General features: G+C 44.1%; 1 protein-coding gene across 1 annotated transcript in view; it reads left to right on the top strand.

The window, feature by feature from the left end:
* ninl (ninein-like) overlaps positions 1-19,739 on the top strand; it is a 50,551-nt gene that overhangs the window by 11,260 nt on the left and 19,552 nt on the right. Inside the window, exons 5-14 of the mRNA XM_040139401.1 lie at positions 2,692-2,758; positions 3,369-3,487; positions 4,632-4,751; positions 7,123-7,137; positions 7,317-7,493; positions 10,809-10,945; positions 14,616-14,756; positions 16,162-16,336; positions 17,556-17,666; positions 18,438-18,524. Coding sequence (XP_039995335.1) covers positions 2,692-2,758; positions 3,369-3,487; positions 4,632-4,751; positions 7,123-7,137; positions 7,317-7,493; positions 10,809-10,945; positions 14,616-14,756; positions 16,162-16,336; positions 17,556-17,666; positions 18,438-18,524 — 1,149 coding nt within the window. The remainder of the gene's footprint in view (positions 1-2,691; positions 2,759-3,368; positions 3,488-4,631; positions 4,752-7,122; positions 7,138-7,316; positions 7,494-10,808; positions 10,946-14,615; positions 14,757-16,161; positions 16,337-17,555; positions 17,667-18,437; positions 18,525-19,739) is intronic.

Genomic DNA, 19,739 nt, shown 5'->3' with positions numbered 1-19,739 from the left:
CTCACGCGCATGCGCACGCATGCGCACACACGCACACACACGCGCGCACACACATACACACACGCATCACACACGCACACACACACACACACGCACGCACACACACGCACACACACACGCACACATGCACGCGCACACTCACACGCACACACACGCGCACACACACACTCACGCACACTCACACACACTCACACGCACACACACGTGCACACACACACATACACACACTAACACGCACGCACACACACACACACGCACGCACACACTTACACACACTCACACACGCACACGTCAGCAAGACACTGACCCAGTGTTTCTGTCTGTTACTTCAAATCTGCATCTTTCTTTTTTATCTACTTGTTTATACTGTTACACTGTGTGTGTAACTTTCATCGTATGGAAATGGACGAGTGGCATCTTTAATGCACACGTACATTTTGGATGTGTGCATCCTTTCCTCTCCATCGCTTTGTGTCTGATTAAATCTGTTCTTTACATTATGAGGACTCAAAAGAAATTTTATTCATTAAATATGATGCATTTTTTTTAATTATTAAAAATGATTTTGTTATGGACAGCAGATCCTTGCTGAAACTTATATCACATTGGCTCCAGTATTAAAACATTCAGATGATACTGAGCCTTACTGCCAAACATGTCATGACTTCACCGCTCACACTTTTCCTCCCTTAGTTTTCAGATTACAACACACCAGAAAGGAACTTCTGTGGAGTTGGTGTGTGTGTGTGTGTGTGTGTGTGTGTGTGTGTGTGTGTGTGTGTGGGTGTGTGTGTGTGTGTGTGTGTGTGTGTGTGTGTGTGTGTGTGTGTGTGTGGGTGTGTGTGTGTGTGTGTGGTCTCCCCTTGTGTTAGCTGGTAAACACAGTGTGACAGATGTAGGCTAACAGTGCTGGGTGCTTCTGTAGCTCACTCTGTAATAATACTGACGGGTTAATAATTCATCTGCTGCCGCTGGATTTTCCACAGAAGCTTTAACCTCCTTTTCTTACATCACTGACCACACACAGCTCCACACAACCACTTCACGCATCCTACACGGCCTACATGTGAGTGTGACATAGTGCAGTGAGACAGAGCTGCCTGCAGGAGACGATGATCTGCTCGTCTCCAGTCAGACGGGATGAAGGAGCGTTTACGGGCCAGTGCTTCGCGTTACGTAAATGTTTTGAATGACTGACGGGATAAATGAAGTGTTGTCTAGCACTGCATAAACCGATGTGATTAACGGAGTTTTAAAGATTTGCTCAAGCGATTAAGAAAAACCCGCAGTCCGACCGCTCATGCGTCATTTTCATTAAAATAAAAACTACAGGTCACAAAACTTTGAACTCAGAAATAAAAGTGGAAGAGCAGGAACAAGATGGAATAAAATTAGAGACAACTGGTTTTGTGTTTCTCTTTTAATCAAAGCCACAACTTGAGTTTCGGTGCAGATGGAGATACGCTGAAACGCTAACATGACTCTGCTTGCACGATTTGTTCTACGAAAACATTTTAAAATACTTATTTAACAAAAAGAGGCAGAGAACATGCTCAAGACCAAAAATGTAGAATTTATTCACATCCCAAAGACTCGATATGTATATTATATTCTTTAACTTTCAGTCCTCTGCCTCTCTGCCTTTGGTGGTGCATTGCCTCAGATCTTGGTGCATTACTGCCTCCTGTATATCAGTGTAGTGATGTGAAACCATCGGCAGGAAGGTGTAGCAGCTGCACAAGGAAAACGCAACGGGGACCCTCTCATAGAAAAATAGGTCCATGGGGCTACCGAAGGTCAAAAAGTCCACAGGGAACGGCTAAAGACTGACTTAGGCAGAATAACTCAGCCCTATCAGCATCACTGACGGCTGTGGTTGGGTGTGGATAGAAATGTGCTTGCATCTGTAACCACACCCAACAGGGACGTCACAGGGTCCTGGAGTACACCTGTACATCACAGCGGCCAGGTGAGGAGTCCAGCAAAGACAAGATTTACGGGGGGGAGATACTATTTAAGTGGGTTTGGGACAGAACCTATGTTCACGACTTGAAGTATCTCAAATCTGTGTGTTTCCTCTTTTATGCTTTTTATGTTGAGATGAATAGACTTTAACTGAATCAATTTGTTGGGATGATTCTGTTTAAATGAGTTGAATTTGGTTTTGAAGCGTCTCTGTGATAAATTCACAAGTTCTGCTGTGAACGGAAAAGTCACAGGTTGGGTTTCCCACAAACGTCCTGAGAGACAGGTGGGTTTCACATGCTAAGCTCTTTAGCGTGACAACCTGGGTCTATACACTGAACACATACAGACACACACATACACACGTGCGCGCGCACACATACACACACACACACAATATGTTCAGTCTAGCAGAAGTAATGGCCGCTCAGGAATTCCTTCTGATCACTGTTTGGTCTGTTGGCATTACTGCACACACGCACACACACGCACACACACACACACACACACACACACACACACACACACACACACACGCACACACACACACACACTCATTCTTACATACTTTTCTCCCAGCATCCTCTTGTCACACTCTTTCATAACACTCTCTGTTGTTTAGTTCAAACTAGTTTCACGGGCTGGTTAACACTGAAAAACACTCACACACACAGTGAAAACATAGTGCATTGCAGTTTGTTATTGACCCCCATGTTTTCTCTGCAGAGCCTGAAGTCTGATGAGGAGGCAGGAAGTCAGAGGGAGAACCTCCAGCCAGACTTTCAGTCTAAAGGTACTCTCTACGTTACTGATTTATAATGAGTTTATAACTTATTCATGGCGACCACCCACAGTTTAGCTCAGCCCTTTTTCACTGCAGGAACTTAACAGCCTGCAACTTGGTTCCTCTCATAACCCAAACTCTGAGAACGTTGTGAGTCTTTGGTTTGAGGTTCTTCATTGTGTTTCTGTACAGTATGTCATTGAAAAACCCACAGGAGGTCAAGTCCACCGTGGTTGTGTTCTGTTTGATAGGAATAGTTCATCATTTTGTAAAATCTTCCCGTCTTTCTTGCTCATAGTCAGACTGGTGGCGGATTTTGTTTCCTTCAGACAGAGCCAGGCCAGTTGTTTCCCCGTTTCCAGGCCTTATGCTAAGCTAAGCTGACCAGCTGCTGGCAGTAGCTTCATACTTACAGTGCAGACATGAGAGCGGGATCAGTCTGAACATCGAGCTCTCAGAGAGAGAGACGAGAAGAGGATCTCCCAAAATATCCAGCTGTTCCTTCGAACTTACCATGTCCCTGAATGTCAGAATTTCTGATCTTGACTTGACCAGAGTTTGTTTTTTAGTGGATCCCTAACGGTGTGAGATATGAAAACCTTGTGTTTGTGCTCTGCAGCTCCTCAGCAGGAGGAGATGGAGCAGGGGGTTGTCAGAGGAGGAGCAGGAAGAGGAGGAGGCGGCCATATCCCGACGGCAGCGGGTGATCACCTGGACCTGCAGCAGCTCGACACAGAGGTAAGACCCCGCCCACCACCTACTGGACCCCCACACACACAGAATCATTAAGGTCAGTCCGGCCAAATCCAAACTTTCATCCTCAGGACTTTTGGACTGAGTCCTCATGAACTTTTGTCAAACTTACAGTGACGCGTTCACTGTCATGAAGTCTGCAAGGGGATGAAATTGCCCCGAACATTCTTGCACTGCGTAACTTGGTCTGAGCGGGAACGATCACACACCACCAGCCTTGGATCTTCAGTGGCTATAAGGAGAAGCTAGCTCGGTATTCTCAGTACTGGCATCATGGCTCCTAGGATCTACATTTTAGCACCCAGCTGCTGTGGGTTCAGATGTTTTCTGTCAATCAGATCAGCCGAATGCTGACTAGACATGAGGGGACAGCGTGCTTCCTGGTTTGTCCTGAGAAGATGATTTTGTGTTTGTCACCTGAGCGACTGATGGGCTTTGTTTTCTGTACATGAGTTGTTAGCTTCCAGGGATACGTTGCTTCCAGTAACCTTAACCGCTCAGACTCGGGGGCCAACAGCATTTAATTCGCCAGCGAGCTGCAGTTACCATCTGTGGCTACAGAGGCCGCTGTTGCTGCTGCTCAGTAACAGTAACATGGTGCTGCTTCCTCGTGTGTTTGAGTATTTTCTTAACGGTTCTAAATGATGATAGTGATGTTGGCAACTTATGCCTGAGATGTGCAGGTTTGCTTCACTACATAGTTGCTTTAACAGATATATTTTCCCTTCATTTGAGCTGTCAAACCCCATATTATGTCAACATTAAACCCTCAACTGAGGATCCTCACAGCAGAGGTGGACAAAAAACCAAACAGATCCAAATGATTCAGCCTGTTCATATTCTGTCTGTGCAGTATGAAACCGTAGAAGCAAAATATGGTACTTATTATTATTATTATTATTATTATTATTTATTTATTTTTTAAACATGGTGACGTATCGCCATGGTTTTGACTCTCTGGAAGTCCAGAGAAAGTCTTTGAGGCCCCTTGTGGACTTGATGAACTGCGGATTTGGACAGACCTCAGCACTCACTGACTACTCAGGAGTGTGGTGAAGTCCGGACATTTGGATTCAGCCTACCAGTATGCTTGTTGTTTTGATCTTTGACCTCTGACCCCGGCCTGCAGGACCTGGACTTGCTGCTCAGAAAGTTGGACGCCGACCTGGACGGCAGAGTCAGGATCAGGGATTTCCAGAAGGTTCTTTGTCGCTCCGTCCCCGTGTCCTGCTCCACCCCTGTACGACCCGCTGACCTGCAGAGGGCGCCACACAGGGTCAGACACACAAACACACACACACACACACACACACACACACACACACACACACACACACGCTTAGATAAAGTACTAATATACTTAAAACGCTGGTATAGTTAAAATGATATTCACAAAGATCATTGACAGACCAAGGAGCTCACTGTGTGAGAATATAACTAATTCAGTTCCAGATAAACTACAGTGGAGTCACAGTTCAGCAGAAATAAAGACACAGTGCTGGATGTTTTTCATTATGATGTCTCATTTTGTTGTAATATCGGAGCTGTTTCTGTAGTGAAATAACAGGATGTGCTTTCTCAGTACGGCTATTTGTTTCAGACACAAACTCATCATTTTATTGATTTGACTTTTGAAAAGTGCCGTGAGTCTCTCTGGGAAAGAGCATCCGCCAATGCTTGTATATAACTCTATGTAAAACATGTATGTTTTACTATGTGAAACATGGAGGATGTTGCTTTCGTCTTACTGGATAATTAAAGTCCCGTATTAACCGGCTGTGATAGCAGTTAATGTGGTCAATCATCAGCAGCAATGAAGTTGTCTGTAGGTGGTGGGATGTGCAGTGAGCACGACTCCAAACCGTGGAATATTTGACAGAGGAAGCTGGACAATCAGTCAGAAAGTGCTGAAGTCAACAGCTGATAGTAACAATGATTTTTTTTTTGTGTGTCCTTATTGTGCGTTCATGTTTGGAAACGGTGTGATCGAGGAATTGATCACAGTGAAGAAAAGAAAATTTTCCCCAGGTCCTCTTAGGGAGAACAAGGAGAGGAAACGGTAGAAACAGACAGGAAGACACAGGAAATAACCGCATGGTTAAACATAGTGGAATAACCAACACAGTGACACCAAAACATTAACATTGTAAAAGAGATAGCGATAATGACAACACTGCCAATCGTATCACTCAAAATAATACAGTCGCATCAGTAGAGCTGATTAATATAGTTGTTTATAGAAACAGGCTTATAATCAGTTTCCTCCTTCAAACCTGTCTATGTCAGGGCATCCAAGTTAAAAATCCGGTAGCTTTCCCTTTGCAGCGGTTTTTAATGGCGTCTCCTCCTCTGAAGGATTTTTCAATAACTTTGGTTCCTTCAGTCCTCCAGACTCTGTCATGACAGGGGTGTTGTCGTGAAAATGTCGTGCCAATGATAATATTAACAGAGATGTTTAATTCTGATGGCATATTTATGCTGGCTCAGTCTGTCTTTCGGGCGTCTCTTGGTGCGTCCAGTGTAGCGACATTTACAGGGACAAAGTGACGCGATTCACTTCCTACTGCATGTGGTGTTGCAGATGATGACTTGATTGTTTTTGCACGTCTCACCTGTCTTTAAATCTGAGAAATATGTCTTCTGCCGTACGTCGGGGCGATGTTTGCTCTTTGCACAAATACATTTACACGTGCCCTTAGATGGTTTTAACCCTTCCTTTCCCCCTTTAGGTGGCAAATGACTGTGATCCAGCATGTGTCTGATGGTAGGGGCACGTATGTAGGATAGTTCCAGAGGTTCAGAAAGAAGTTTTCGAAACGTGGGGTAACTCTTGAATAAATCCCGACGTTGAGCCTGTTTTATAACCACTTATGTACCTGACCCCTTTTCTTTCGAGCACTTGGCCTTTTCTTTTGTCTTTGGTGGAGCAATTTTAAGTTAACACTAACCTCTGATTTCAAACACGCATTAAATTTTCGGTCAGTTTACATCAACCGGATCAAGTCGAGTCATTCAACCAGATTAACAGTACAGAACAGTAAAGCCGACACTAAAAGCCTAGAAGAGAACTTGAGTCTTCACTTACTTACCTGAGGTTCATTTCTTCCTCTTCATATTTTGCTGCTGAGCTTTTCAAAATTGAACTACACCCACAGAAAAATGACTTTCCCACCGCAGAGACTTTCTGAGTTTCTGAGGAGCTCCTGAACGCATCGTCAACTTTCCACCAAGCAGAGCTGCAATCGGGAGGCTCTGCTGCACCTGAGAGTCACCAGTCCAATCAGGTGTGCAGGGGTCAGACAGGTGCTGCAGGTGAACAGGTAGCAAGCATCATGTACTGCACATCAGGTCTGATGGCAGGCTGTGGTTTGTTGACATGGGTGAGGACAGACAGGGCGAGGGCCTACAGCGGGACGTACTGCTACACACAGGTGAAGACGATTCAGAAATAAGTGTTTAAAATCAAAGAATTCAGATGTTTTAAAACTCAAATCGTTGCTCGCCATGTTCTGAACTGGTGGGTCTGGATGTTTGTCCCCGGCCCTGCTGACTCTGAGTGAAAGTAGGCTAATCCAGATCAAAGCTTACAACATCACACTACAAAAACAGCCGTTAACTAGGACCCTGTGAAATCCGTTCCTTAGAGCTGTTTTTAAGCTCCTTTGTCTGTAAAAACTTGGGTGTTGAACAGGTTTTTGCAGTAAAACTCATTCCAGCTTCAGTTTCGTTTGAAATCGAGCAGTCATACACACCTTTACCTATCAGGCCTGAATGTGGACTAACATCTGACTCTGGTTTCTGTTCGTCCATGCAGTCTCAGTCGGTGTTGGAGGAGCGCTCGGCTCGCTCCACCTCGCCCTCCCTGCTGACGGCCACGGTGGGTCAAAGAGTGCTCAGCCGGCTGGACGACGGCTCAGGATGCACCAGCCCAGAGGGGGTCATCGCCATCTGGGCCGAGGAGGGCATCAGGAACAGCAGGGACATCCTGCAGGTCAGTACAGACCAGGACCAGGCCTCCTACCTTTAGTTAGGCCTGTAGCTGCCATTGAAGACACTGAGGTCATGTCCTCGGCATTTTACCATCATTTAGAGCTAAACATACAGGTAGTGGGTTTTTTAAAGGAATGATACCAATATTCTTAGACGTAGCATCCTGAAAATGTGCAAACTTTTGTATTTGAAAATTTTAGAACAAACACATACAAACAATAATCCCAACAATCCCAACCAGCTGAATGTGGAGAACCTGCTGGGACTCGTATGTCCTCAGTGTTTTTAACTGATATCACAACGATTTTTGGAGTTAAGAGGGTTTTCTAAGATGGTTTCTACAAATGCTGGTAAATTTCTACACACGTTTCCCAAAGCAACCGCCGTTAAGATCTTCTTAACGACGTCTGTCCGCGGAGCTCAAGATGATACTGAATACACTTTAAAGTAACATTGCTTATTTAACAGTCTGTAAACCGTGCTATAGTATAGCTACGTGTTGTAAAAGACAAGAAAACATTTTTATACCTGCTTGTTCAGCACGAAAATGAGATTCTCAGCTGGCTGCTCTTCTTAATTCATGTTACTGTGTAGAGGTTTAAGAAACTCACATTAAACCTAAAATGGAGCAGCGGTGGTTCCTACAAGTTTCATAAATCTGCTGCTCATCTACTGTGAAAGTCATGCTGTCATCATTTCTGTGTCAGACCTGCTGAATGTAAACATGTGACAAACAACTAACTCACCACAAATAAAAAGGAAAGTGAAGATATGAAACCTGAAGATTTTCCATCAGCCAGAAGAGATGGCGATATCAGTAAAGGACGAGGGCGATGAGGATAGAAACTGTTCGATCAATTAACCAAATCAGTTGTTAAACTACTTTGTGTCTTAGTTTAGTTTTTGCGTTATTTTCGAATCCAAACTCTATTGCTCATTTTACATTAAATGACACTTATCAAAGACCATCAGCGTTCATGATAAAAGTACAGACTTAAAAAGAACAACGAAAAAACTTTCAAAAACAACTCGGTAGTTTTCGGTTCCCTCTGCAGGTTCTGGAGCTTCAGAGCATCTTCCTCCGAACGTGAAGGAGTCACTCGTTAATCTACGATCATTTCTAAGAGCATGAAGCTCTTTGGAATCGCCTCTTCAGATTAAGAAGGTTCTCGTGATCGATTTTACGATCACATTAGCTGTAAGATGCTTTTGGGAAGCAACGCCCGGACCAATAACTGAAGCTGATCAGCTTCGTAAAGATAAATCAGGAGCCTCCAGCATCTGATGAACAACAAGGTGTAAATGTCATTCGGTTGATGTGTCTGGTACATATTTAATCAACATTTTGTTGAGTTTTAGTACTTTACTTGACAGTTTGCCTCAAGCTAGGACCCATTTTACTCAGTTACAACCCACTCAAATCTGAACAGGGAGACATCATTCACTTCTGGAAACAGTGACAGCGGTTTCTCTGATGTCTGTCGAGGATAAACGTCATAGGATAAATGTCTGGACATCTGATCAGAGATCGTATTTAAAACAGCGTCCCCTCTTCTCTCATAATCATTTTAATGCCAACTTCTTTTTCTTTTTCCTTCAGCAACAAAAATAAATCCCCCCTCATCTGCTCTGATTTTCCCCTGGTCCTTCTGTGATTTACATGATAAACCACACTCTGTCTTTATCTCTCTTTGAGTTTTCGGCCAAACCACCTCATCAGGACTGTGGTTTTCTGCTCTGAGGATCAAGGTTTCCCAGACCAGCTCCTCCTCGTTCCTCTGATCCTGGACACTGAACAGAACCTCAGATTTCATCTCTCTCACATTCCTGTTAGACGACCAACACAGATCTGTTTCAGCTGATTCACTTCAACAAGGCGGAATATTCTCCTGTTAGGACTGAGCTGTGAAAGAAAACAAAGTCAGTATCTGTCGTCAGCCTGCTCATTAGTTGACATGTGGCTTCGAGGAGACTCCGGTACAGAGATTCAGAGGCAGGAGGAGGCGAAGGTTTTAGTGAAATTTCAGCAGCTCAAGTCCAGTGAACAATCTTAATTGATACAAAAATAAGTGGTAAATGTAAAAGTTTAGGTCAACAACAACTGAAGGGTAGAGTTATAGAATTTTCAGGGATGAAGAAACTGGTTCACTTCCAGTTTTTTCCTGCAGCAATGGAAGGAAGTGAAGCCTTGAACGTCGATGCAAACAGTTCTGTCTGTACAAAGGCAGAGTTGGAGCAAAGTGTGTTTCTACACCCTCTGATTCACCATCAGGTCAACACTGTGCTGCAGGACGTAGTTACTGGTAAACTGGTGTCAGACTGGGGAGAGAGAGACAAGTACCAGAGGAAGACAGACCGGTTGGTCGGGGCTTCGTCCTACAGCAAGACGATGACCCAGAACGTTAGAAGAACAGAACCAGACAGTGGCTTCACATGATGGAAGACCAGCACAGTCTCCAGACCTGAACCCCGTGGAGCTGGTTTTGGATGAACTGGACAGAAGCTGAAAGCAAAGCAACCTGCAGGTCCAACACATTGATGGGAGCTTCTGCAACAGAGTTGGGACCTACTTTTAGATTAAGTTTAAAAAAAACGAACAGTTTATTTTTTTCGAGTCCTTAATGTCAGAAAAAATGCAGATTTCAATAGAAACTGGAAAAATGCCTGGTACAGTTAGTCATCTGTTTAGATGACTAAGTTAGAATGGTTACATGCTGTTTTTTTAACAGGTTAGACTCCTGCCAAAACTGTTGCAAAATTACACTCTACATTAGGAATATATGGTATCTGAATTAAAGACATTTTTATCCTTAAAATGAATTATTTTATGTTCATTACCACAAGGTATTAAAGGAGAAAAGCTTCTATTAGTTGTTTGAGTGGTTGTATTTCATTTTATGTTTTTAGTTTTACACTTTCCTTAATCCAGCCATAAGCAAGTTTTTCCCCAACTTTGAATCTTTATTTTTGGCTTTTAGATTGGTACTTAAATGTGTCAGATGTGTCTGAAACCAGAAGATGCTCCCGATAAATCTCTACACTCTACATTCTTAGATAAAAGCCGTGTTCAAATAATGGCACAAACAAATAGGCAAGTGAAAGCAGTCGAGGGGTGTTGACTTTGCATTAACAACAAATAAAAACAGGATCAGATGAGACTAAAGTATAATCAGATAAACTTATAAAACAGGGGGATTGGAAATAAGAGCCTGTTTCTAATATCAACCGGTTTCAGATGAAGGGCTGGTTCCTGCTACAGGTGAGGTAAATCACTTTCTGTTTTTTTTGTTTGTTTTTTTTGATGATCTCCCTTTAGACTCTGGACTTCCCTCTGGAGGAGCGTCTCAGTCTGGCAGACCTGACTCTGGCTCTGGACAACGAGCTGCTGGTCAGCGGGAACGGCATCCACCAGGCGGCGCTCATCTCCTACAAGAACGAGATCCAACACCTGCAGTAGGTTCAACTCGTTCTACTGTTTTTTCTCTGTAGCTTACCGCTTCACACCTGTAGACACAAGAGGTAAATTCTCTCAAAACCTGAACTGATAGGATTCAGACTTTATCCATTAAACCAACAGAGGTTGCTCTCACATGTTATTTTAAGTACAGAAGTACAGAAGCAAAGTGTGACGGCCGTGATCAGACGGGGGGAGGTAGGAGGGCGGCACGGTGCTTATCGCCTCTACGAACCACAATTATGCTCCAAGTAGCTAGACTGACAGTCTGTCTCTGTGTTGTCTAGTTGACGTTACCCCAGGTTGTGGCTGAGAGAAGCAGAATGGGATCTAGTTTCAATATCGACGACAATGTATTGATCGCACTCCAGTGTAAACCGAAACCAGCCGACTTCAACCAGCAACGTGTAAATGGTGGATTTCTTTCTCTGCTGATGGGCTAGGCTAACGGTCGCCATCTGCTCCCAGTTTTTGTGCTAAGCTAGGCTAAACCTGGAGAGGAAATCCAGACGAAACATCTGATTCTGGAGAAGACATGGGAACAAGAGCAGTTTCCTAAAAATGTCAGACGGGTCCTTCAAAATAGTAAAATCTGAACGTGTAGTTGAAGGTTGACTTTGGATGTTCAGGCTGCAGGTTTCCAGTGAGATCGTCAGTCAGTTTACTGGCAGATCCACTGATCATCAGCACAAACCAGTTCACAGCTGCCGGGTCAGCTGAAGCCTGGAGGTCAAAGGTCAAATCCACATCATCCAACATCATCCCTCCCTGTGTGGGGAAAGTTGATTTAAAGAAACAAAACAAAAGAAAAACACAGAAGACACAGTGTCACGCTTTTACATCCAGAGCCGAGGTGCCGTTGAGCAAGGCAGTCAACTCTCGGCTTCTCCGGCAGAGCTGGTCAGAGGTCACCAGTATCAGACTGGTTGTACTGGAGAAGCGGGACAATGAAACAGGCTGGAGCTCAGTGGATATAAAGGGTCAAATACTGACTCATTGATCAGGTCATTCTCTGTCCTTGAGGCGATCAGCTGGTCCCGGTTCAGTCACTGAGCAACTTGAGCAGCACCAGCCCATGCTGTTCTGAATCCTCCATCCGTTTTTAGCTCGATTTCCTTCCTTCCAGACAGTTCATTCGAAGCGGTGGTAGATTATTCACGTGCAGCTTGCTGTGATCTTTAAAATATATACACTGTACATACAGTAAATGACCAAAAGTATGTGGACACGTGAACGTTACAGGTGACGCTGACACCATCGTCGTTAATCTGCTGCTCTATCACCGTCCACGCTCCTGGTTTCAGTCTTTCCAGCAGATGTTGAGCCTACTGCAGGGATCTGCTCCCATTAGTCAGGTCCAACACTGGTGTCGGGCGTCGGTGTTGGATGGGGTTGAGGTCAGGGTTCTGTTCAGACCAGTCAGGCTCTTCTGCACCATGCTGGGGAAATCAGTTCTTTATGGAGCTGGCTTTGTGCACGGGGGCACTGTTACATTGAAACAGGAAAAAGAAGCGGGAATAGCACTGTTGCCCAAGACATCACTGTACGCTGGAGCACACAAGACCAAACCAGAAAAAACAGTTGCAGACCTGAACATGCTTGTCCACATACTTTTGTCCACATCGGGTACCGTATTTCTAATGACAAGAGCTCCCTCCGCTGGAGGGGAGCAGGGCCTGCAGTAAGAGGAGAGTTCCAGGATTCATCTGGTCAGCTGAGTTTGGATCCAAACAACACGTTACACGTCACCAAGAGTTCAGCAGATACTGAAAATGTTTCCCTGGTTTTCACCACAGCAGATCCTGGAGGCTGTAAAGTGCTGCTCGAGGACAAACTTAGCGGAAGAGCAGCGTTCCACTGCTCTCTGACCACATCAGCCTCAGATGTGTTTGGGTGTAGTCTGAAGCCTGCTCTGTGGATGCGCTCCAGAACGTGGCTGGGTGTGGTTTCCACTCCGGTTGTCTGACTTGAATCGCATTGTTTACGATGATGTCTTTTTGTTTACTTGCTGCAGGAGTCGACAGACTGATGAACACACATTTCACATGTCTGGTTGTGTCTGAATTCACATGTTACAGGTACTATTGTCTCTCTGCCAGCACTTAAAAGCTGTGAAAAGATCAAAGTTTAACAGATCATCTCCATCACCTGCTACCATTCATCAGCTGATTCAGTATTTATCACGATACCTGCTGCCTGTGCTTCATTAAAGTGGGTCTCTCTGCACTTGCAATAACAAATATGCTTTGTAGGAAACGTGTGTGTAATGCGTAATCTGTTGTGGAAATTTACGTGTTTGTCAAGTCGCAAATCAATGATACTGAACGAATCAGTCAAATGTTCACAGACAACGTGTTTGTTTTCCAACAAAATATCTGATCCTGCAGCGCAAAATCCACCTGTGGAGACTCCAGCTTCATTAAGCTGGTTTACGTTTCTGTTCAGACCCTCACAGCACCTGGTTCAGCTTCAGGAAAGATCCTGGTCTGGTTTAAGACGTCCATCTCTCCTGAACCATAACCAAAGACGGGACTCTGGATGTGGAACCTGGTCCTGATCTTTGTGCGTCCTCCCTCCATCTCCTGGAGACTCTGCTGCTTTTGATAAATGCGTCGCTTCATTCAATCAAAGACACGTCGCCTCTGAACACGATCCAGCCAGAGATCCACCAGAGTTTCCTTCAGTTTAGCTGCGTACAAACACAATTTCTAGGATCTGGGGTTTGGCCCTTCCTGCTACATAACAAGCGGCGCAGCCAAATAAAGCGCAACCAGTTGCATCTGTAACCACACCCATTGGTGATGTCACGGCGCGGTGACACACCGTATAGTACACTTTTACATCACTGCAGCAAGGTGCAAGTTAAACCAGTGGAGGTCAGCAAGAACAAGACTTTTAGGGGGCGTTCAGTGACTCTTGAAGAACAAATGATCTGCTTCAAATCAGCAGAATGAACCTTTTCAACGCTAGAGACCTTCTGGTGTCCGTCTTTACAAATTGATCTTGTTAGTCCAAGATGTGAAAGTTTCAAAGATACTAAATATGAGCTGAATTCAGGGAGATGTGTCTCAAATGATGCACCTCTAGAGTATTTCCATTTGATGAATGATGAAGCCACAAAATATACATAAACAGAAATATGTATGTTAGAATGATGATAAAATATTTTATCTGCCTGTAAAACTACTAAAGTTGAAATATAAAGTAATCGATTAGAAGCTTTGAGGTTCAACAAGTAAAAATGATTTGTAAGACAAGTGTATTTCTATTGGTATTCACCTGTATGTTTTTAAGGAGTAATGTGTTATTGCTGACCCCGAGTGATTGACCATCTCACCCCAGTACTCAAGGTGCAGACAACAGTAGAACAAGACTAACAAAACTCTGTCTATCAAGCCCTTTACCAAGCAAAGGATACAAAAATGAGAATTAGGGTCAGAAACAGTTGACGTCACAGCTGGGCGTGGTCACGGCCGGGCGTGGTCACCGGTGGTTACAGGTGAAACAGATTTGAAACTTTGAACCAGGAACGAATCTTTTCACCCTGGTGTTAAATTAAATTTAAGCAGTCAGAGGTTCTTTCGGTTATCGATACATATAGAGCCTCTAAACTGACCAGTGAAGCTGTGAAGAAGCATCATATTTAACCTTGTGTGTGTGTGTGTTCAGGGTTGTGGCGGACCAGGCCTGCAGGGAGCGGGACAAGGTGAAAGCAGACCTGGATCTGGCCGATCAGAGGAACCTGCAGCTGATCAGAGAAGTGGACGACCGCCACGCCAGCATGGAGACGCTCAACCAGACCAGGATCAGGTCAGACCCACAGATTTAAAGTTGGCTGCTGCCGAGCCTGAAGCTTCATCACGGTTCTATGCACAAAGCTGAACCTGTTCGTGTTTCTCTTTAAATTGAACTGCAGTATTAAGTCAGATAAGTTTGTCCCAAGCGTGATCAAACTCATTTCTATACGAAAAGAAAAACAAAAGAAAAATCCCGTTAAATGATATGTTGCTTGTCCATTGAGGGCTGGAATAAGCGAATCATATTCAAAGTCTAAAAACTCCACGTCTGCGTTAACGAGACCTGTTTCTGTATGAACCCTTAAATTCATGGAGCTTTTTTTTCAAACACACTTGGCAACCTAGCACTTTAAAATCATTTTGCTGCCAACCTTTTCAGAACGTATTATTAACAGTAACAATCACACAAAAATATATTTTTGTCGTTTAAGAAATATTTCATAATTATTTACAGATTTCCTGAGTTGATTAATATTTGTCAGTGCAGCCTGTTATGTTTCATGTTTATGTTGTCTTACCTTACACGGAGCCCTGTGTAACCTGTAACTAGACCGACACAAACCCAAGTCAGCTCAGTGACAACTAATCGCAGTCACTCGCTCGTGGTCGTTGTAACATGCGTGTGGCCGAGCACAGATGTTCAGATGTGACATCTCCACAGTCGTTTTTTGCGGGAGCTTTTTCAAGCCGAAGACTTTTAGAGCATCTGGTGGCGCCCGGATGTCGTGGCATCTCTTTCCCTTTCTCCAGCTGTGGCCACAGCTGCTGAATACCAGCTGAACGAAGCGAATGAATCAGATGGCGTGTAATACAGTCCCGGTTTGCTGAAGACCCGAGGTACGCATTTAAGGGTCAGTGGCAGAAGTGACATCTTTGTTGTGTAACAAAGTCCTTAAACTCGGCCGCAGAAGCTGTGATGTCAGGCAGACGCACTGATGTGAGTGTTAGTGGGTTTGCTGCTCTGACCTTTTCACGCTTTTCCAAATAATTTTACAGTTATTCTGCAGGTAACTTGATGTGATGATTTCAGGTGGTTCTTACCTCTGGACACGTTTGGCATTTTACCGCTTCGCACAATGACGCACACTGGTGTCACGTTTCTCTCAGATAGATGAGGTATTTGTCAGTCAACTCATTCTTCACCTTTTACCTCTCTCTCCTTTGGAATTCACAAGCAGTCCGGATCAGGCTGCTGTAGGTTCCGGTATCTGCCTGACAAGCTCTTCTGATACCGTTGACTCTTTTCCACTTTAGCTGCTGGAGCCAACGTTAGCTTCACTTCAAACGAAAGTAAAAATAAAAGCGACAACTACCTCAAATGTGTGTCGGATATTGATTCTGGAGTGTTGACGGTGATATGATATATATTTGGGGACGTGTACGGCCGCGGTGTTGACGAGCCGCTCTGCGATCGGCAGGGACCTGGAGCAGGACTTCCGTGATAGGCTGATGGCTCTGCGCAGCCAGTCGGAGCAGGAGGGCGAGGCGCTGCTGCAGCAGGTGGAGAGAGAGCGCAGCACGCTGCAGGAGGAGCTGCGGCTGCTCCGAGCGCGGGAGGCGGAGCTGCAGGAGGAGCTCTGCAGCGCCACACAGGTCTGTACACATCTCTCACCTGCTTCTACAGGTGCAGATGATTCAATAAGGATAATGAGAATAAACTTCCTGTCCATGTTTATTCTTTGAGCCACTGCTCCTTAACGATTTTCTCTTTATTTGTGTTTTATTGTTTTGCAACTTAAAATAAAAAGGAGCATGGGACGGTAGAATACCTGTTACATGTTCATGCGGGTGGTGTATCCTCCTCTATACATCCATCTCTAACCGTTTGCAGGACAGTGGCAAGAACATCAACCCTGAACATGCCAGATATGTAAAACTTATAGCCGGCATACATGCACGCTAACTGTAAATAACCTAAATCAATACATAAATGAAAAACTAAAGTTCCTTCAAATATATAAGAAAAAAGTAATACACTGTAATATATAATAGTACAGTTACAGGAATGGTCCGTTCCTGCATTTCCTCACCCCAAGTAGCTGCGTACTCTCTTAATCATATGATCCGACCATCATCATTTTTAGCTGCTGGTTGGTCAGACTCCCTTTCATGTCAGGGGTAGGCAACAGCACACGAGGACAAGCATAGAAAGAGTCTCAGACGAGGCCCTGGTTTCCCGTAAAAACAAAATGAGCAGGTGTGTTAATTTCAGAAAGTCAAATTGAGGAAAATAATGAATTCACCATTGATCATTTGAGGAATTCATGCAATTTAATCACACTGACTGCCAGTTGAGTCCTATTTTATTTAAAGGAAGGACTAATTGCTTATGTTGGAGGATAAATGTGTGTAGATCTGTGACTGCTGCTCCGGCAGTCCCCAGGCATGTGGTCCTTAGTGTAGGTAACTGGAATCAGGAGGAAGCCTTCTTCAGACGTCCTTTACAAATGTGTCAATTTCAGTAATTTATTTAGGAACGAAGTAATTGAAGGCTGTTTTTTCTTTCTTTATTTCTGTGCGGTCTTTGTGGGGAAAGTTGCATCAGAATGAAACCGGAAAATGCTCTCTAACTTTTCAGTCCAGGGAAAATACCAAACACATCTGTGAGTTCTTAAAATAAAAGTCAGTTGCTACGTTTATGTCCATCGTCAAATTGTCCAGATCCCCAATTGTTTGAATTTAAATTTGTGGAGGGAGCTGCTGTTTGTGCTCTTGTGGAGGATGGATCTGCCTCCGCTCATGTTCTGCCGATTCAAATCTGAACAGAAATACAGATGTTAAAGTTCTGCGCCGTGTCGTGTCGTGTGCTCAGGAGAACAGTCGTCTGGAGGAGGACCTGAGTGTAGTGAGGCTGAAGCTGACTGAAGCTGAGAGCTCAGTGAACAAACTGCAGAGAGACCTGGACCAGCTGCTGCACGACAAGGTGACGCAACAACACGACGCACACAACTTGTTTGGCAGAGGATTGTAGTTAAGGTCAGGGCTGAAGTATGTCCGGTTTCAGTCCCTCCGATGTCCACCAGATACTGCTCCACCAATCCAGGAGTCTGAGGGAAGGTTTTCAAAATAAGTGTTCCTGTCAGGAGCGATCAGGTCTGAAATAAATGAGTGGGAGCAGATTTTTAAAGTTCCGAAAGTCTGCGTTTGTAAAAAATGTTTTCTGTGCTAAGCTTCACCGATGTGACACTTCTCCTATGTTGTTTTTTTTTTTTCTCACCAGTAGAAATTTAGACCCTCTTAGGGGAATTGTCATGGAAACAGGTCAAATCCTGAGTAACTATGTCCTGCTGCTCAGTGATGACAGAGCTGTACAGTAGTGAACGGACAGACCAGTTCCCCATGAACACTGGAGATTAGAGTCATAAAGTGTCAGCCTACTCTGTGAACCAGTTAAAACCAGTTGGAATCTATTCCTTACGTTTTACATTGTGATGGGTTTTCTAATGTGTGTGTGTGTGTGTTTGGATCTGTCCCCCCGGTGTAAGGTAACTCATCTCCTTGTAGTTGATGAATTATTGATGACAGTTTCCTCTGTGACTTCTCTTCTGGTCTCGTCCTCTCTGCTCTGAGCGCTGGAGATGAAGTTTTGTTTCTGACTATTAAGAAAAGCTTTCATTGATGGATTGATGGATTGATGTATTGACCGACAGCTACTCTGAACCGACCAGGTGTGTTGTTTTTGTTTGATTGACAGTTTGGCAGCTTGGACCCGGCCGGTGCTGGTCTGAGCCACGAGGAGCGATTCTCGGAAATCGTCAAAGAGTACGAGCTGCAGTGCAGGGTAAGAGTGTGTGTGTGAGTCTGTTGGTGTAAGTTGTGTGGGGTTTTTTTTTTTTGGTACCTTTTGTCACATGAACGTCTGTTTTTATTGAGCTCCACTCTGAATTCCTGCTTCACACTTTTACCTGTAAACTTTTATGATGAAACTCTACCGTGTGCAGAGCTTTTCAGTAAGTTTTCCCGTGTCATCGTTGAGGAAAACATCAGTCATTTCATGCTGCGTTCAGGTTTTCTCCACCTGCTTCCACTAAATTCTAGGAACTGAAACTGAAAGATCCGAACATCTGAGTTCATTTCAGTTAAAGGTGAAGCCTCTTTCAGCTGAGACTCCTAACTGGTACCAGGAAGAGAGACAGCGCTACACCTGTACTAGCATCCTTTCACTGGCTACCTGACAAATACAGTTCAAGGATCGTTTGCTTGTTTTCAAATCCGTACGTGGATCGACACCTCGCTATATTTCTGACCTTCCCTGCCCCTACTCTAACTCCAGGCCTCAGATCCTCTGATCATTGGGTTTAAACTGTTCCATGATCCAGGCTGGTGGGTAAAGGAGGTCCTGCCTTTGCAGTAGCTTCCCCAAAGCTTTGAAATTGGGCATAACTCAAGACTTACATGTTTTCAGTGGCCTTTGGATGTTCTCAATGACCTTAGTACTCATTCTAATCTTTATTTATTTATTTATGTGTAAATTTAGAGTTTTCACTCTGGCTTTTACGTTTTACATTTGGTAAATACCTGCCTTTCATTGTTGTCGTTATTGTGCCTTATCTCCACTGCCGTTCCTTTTGTTGTAATTTGTGCAGCACTTGGGTCAAGTTTTAAACGTGCTCTATAAATAAACTTGACTAGCGGCATAATGCAGGCAGAGGTGAGAGAGGCAGGGAGGCTTATTATTGGCTCTTGTCTAAATATTATAAAACTAAATTTTGACTTTAAGACTTTTATGTCAAAATGATATATTTTTTGTCTTCAATCTGTTTTCTCAATAAAAATGTGTTGATGTAAAGTGGAGCAACAGAAACCTTCAGAGGAAACATGCTCAGTGTTATGAATCAGAAGCCGACCAGGTGTGACTGAGGTGGAGAAGTTTTAATGTCTGTTTGTTTGCACACCTGAACGCCTCGTGTTGGCTCAACAGAAAATCAAGGTGAGAACACCTGAAGTCTCACATGTATCAGGCAGCTGATACCTGTAGATGTAAAGCTGTTGCAGC

Source organism: Xiphias gladius, chromosome 11 (assembly GCF_016859285.1).
Source record: "Xiphias gladius isolate SHS-SW01 ecotype Sanya breed wild chromosome 11, ASM1685928v1, whole genome shotgun sequence".
Taxonomy (NCBI): Eukaryota; Metazoa; Chordata; class Actinopteri; order Istiophoriformes; family Xiphiidae; genus Xiphias; species Xiphias gladius.
Note: the sequence above shows the minus strand (reverse complement) of the source record. Positions and strands in the feature narration are given on the sequence as shown.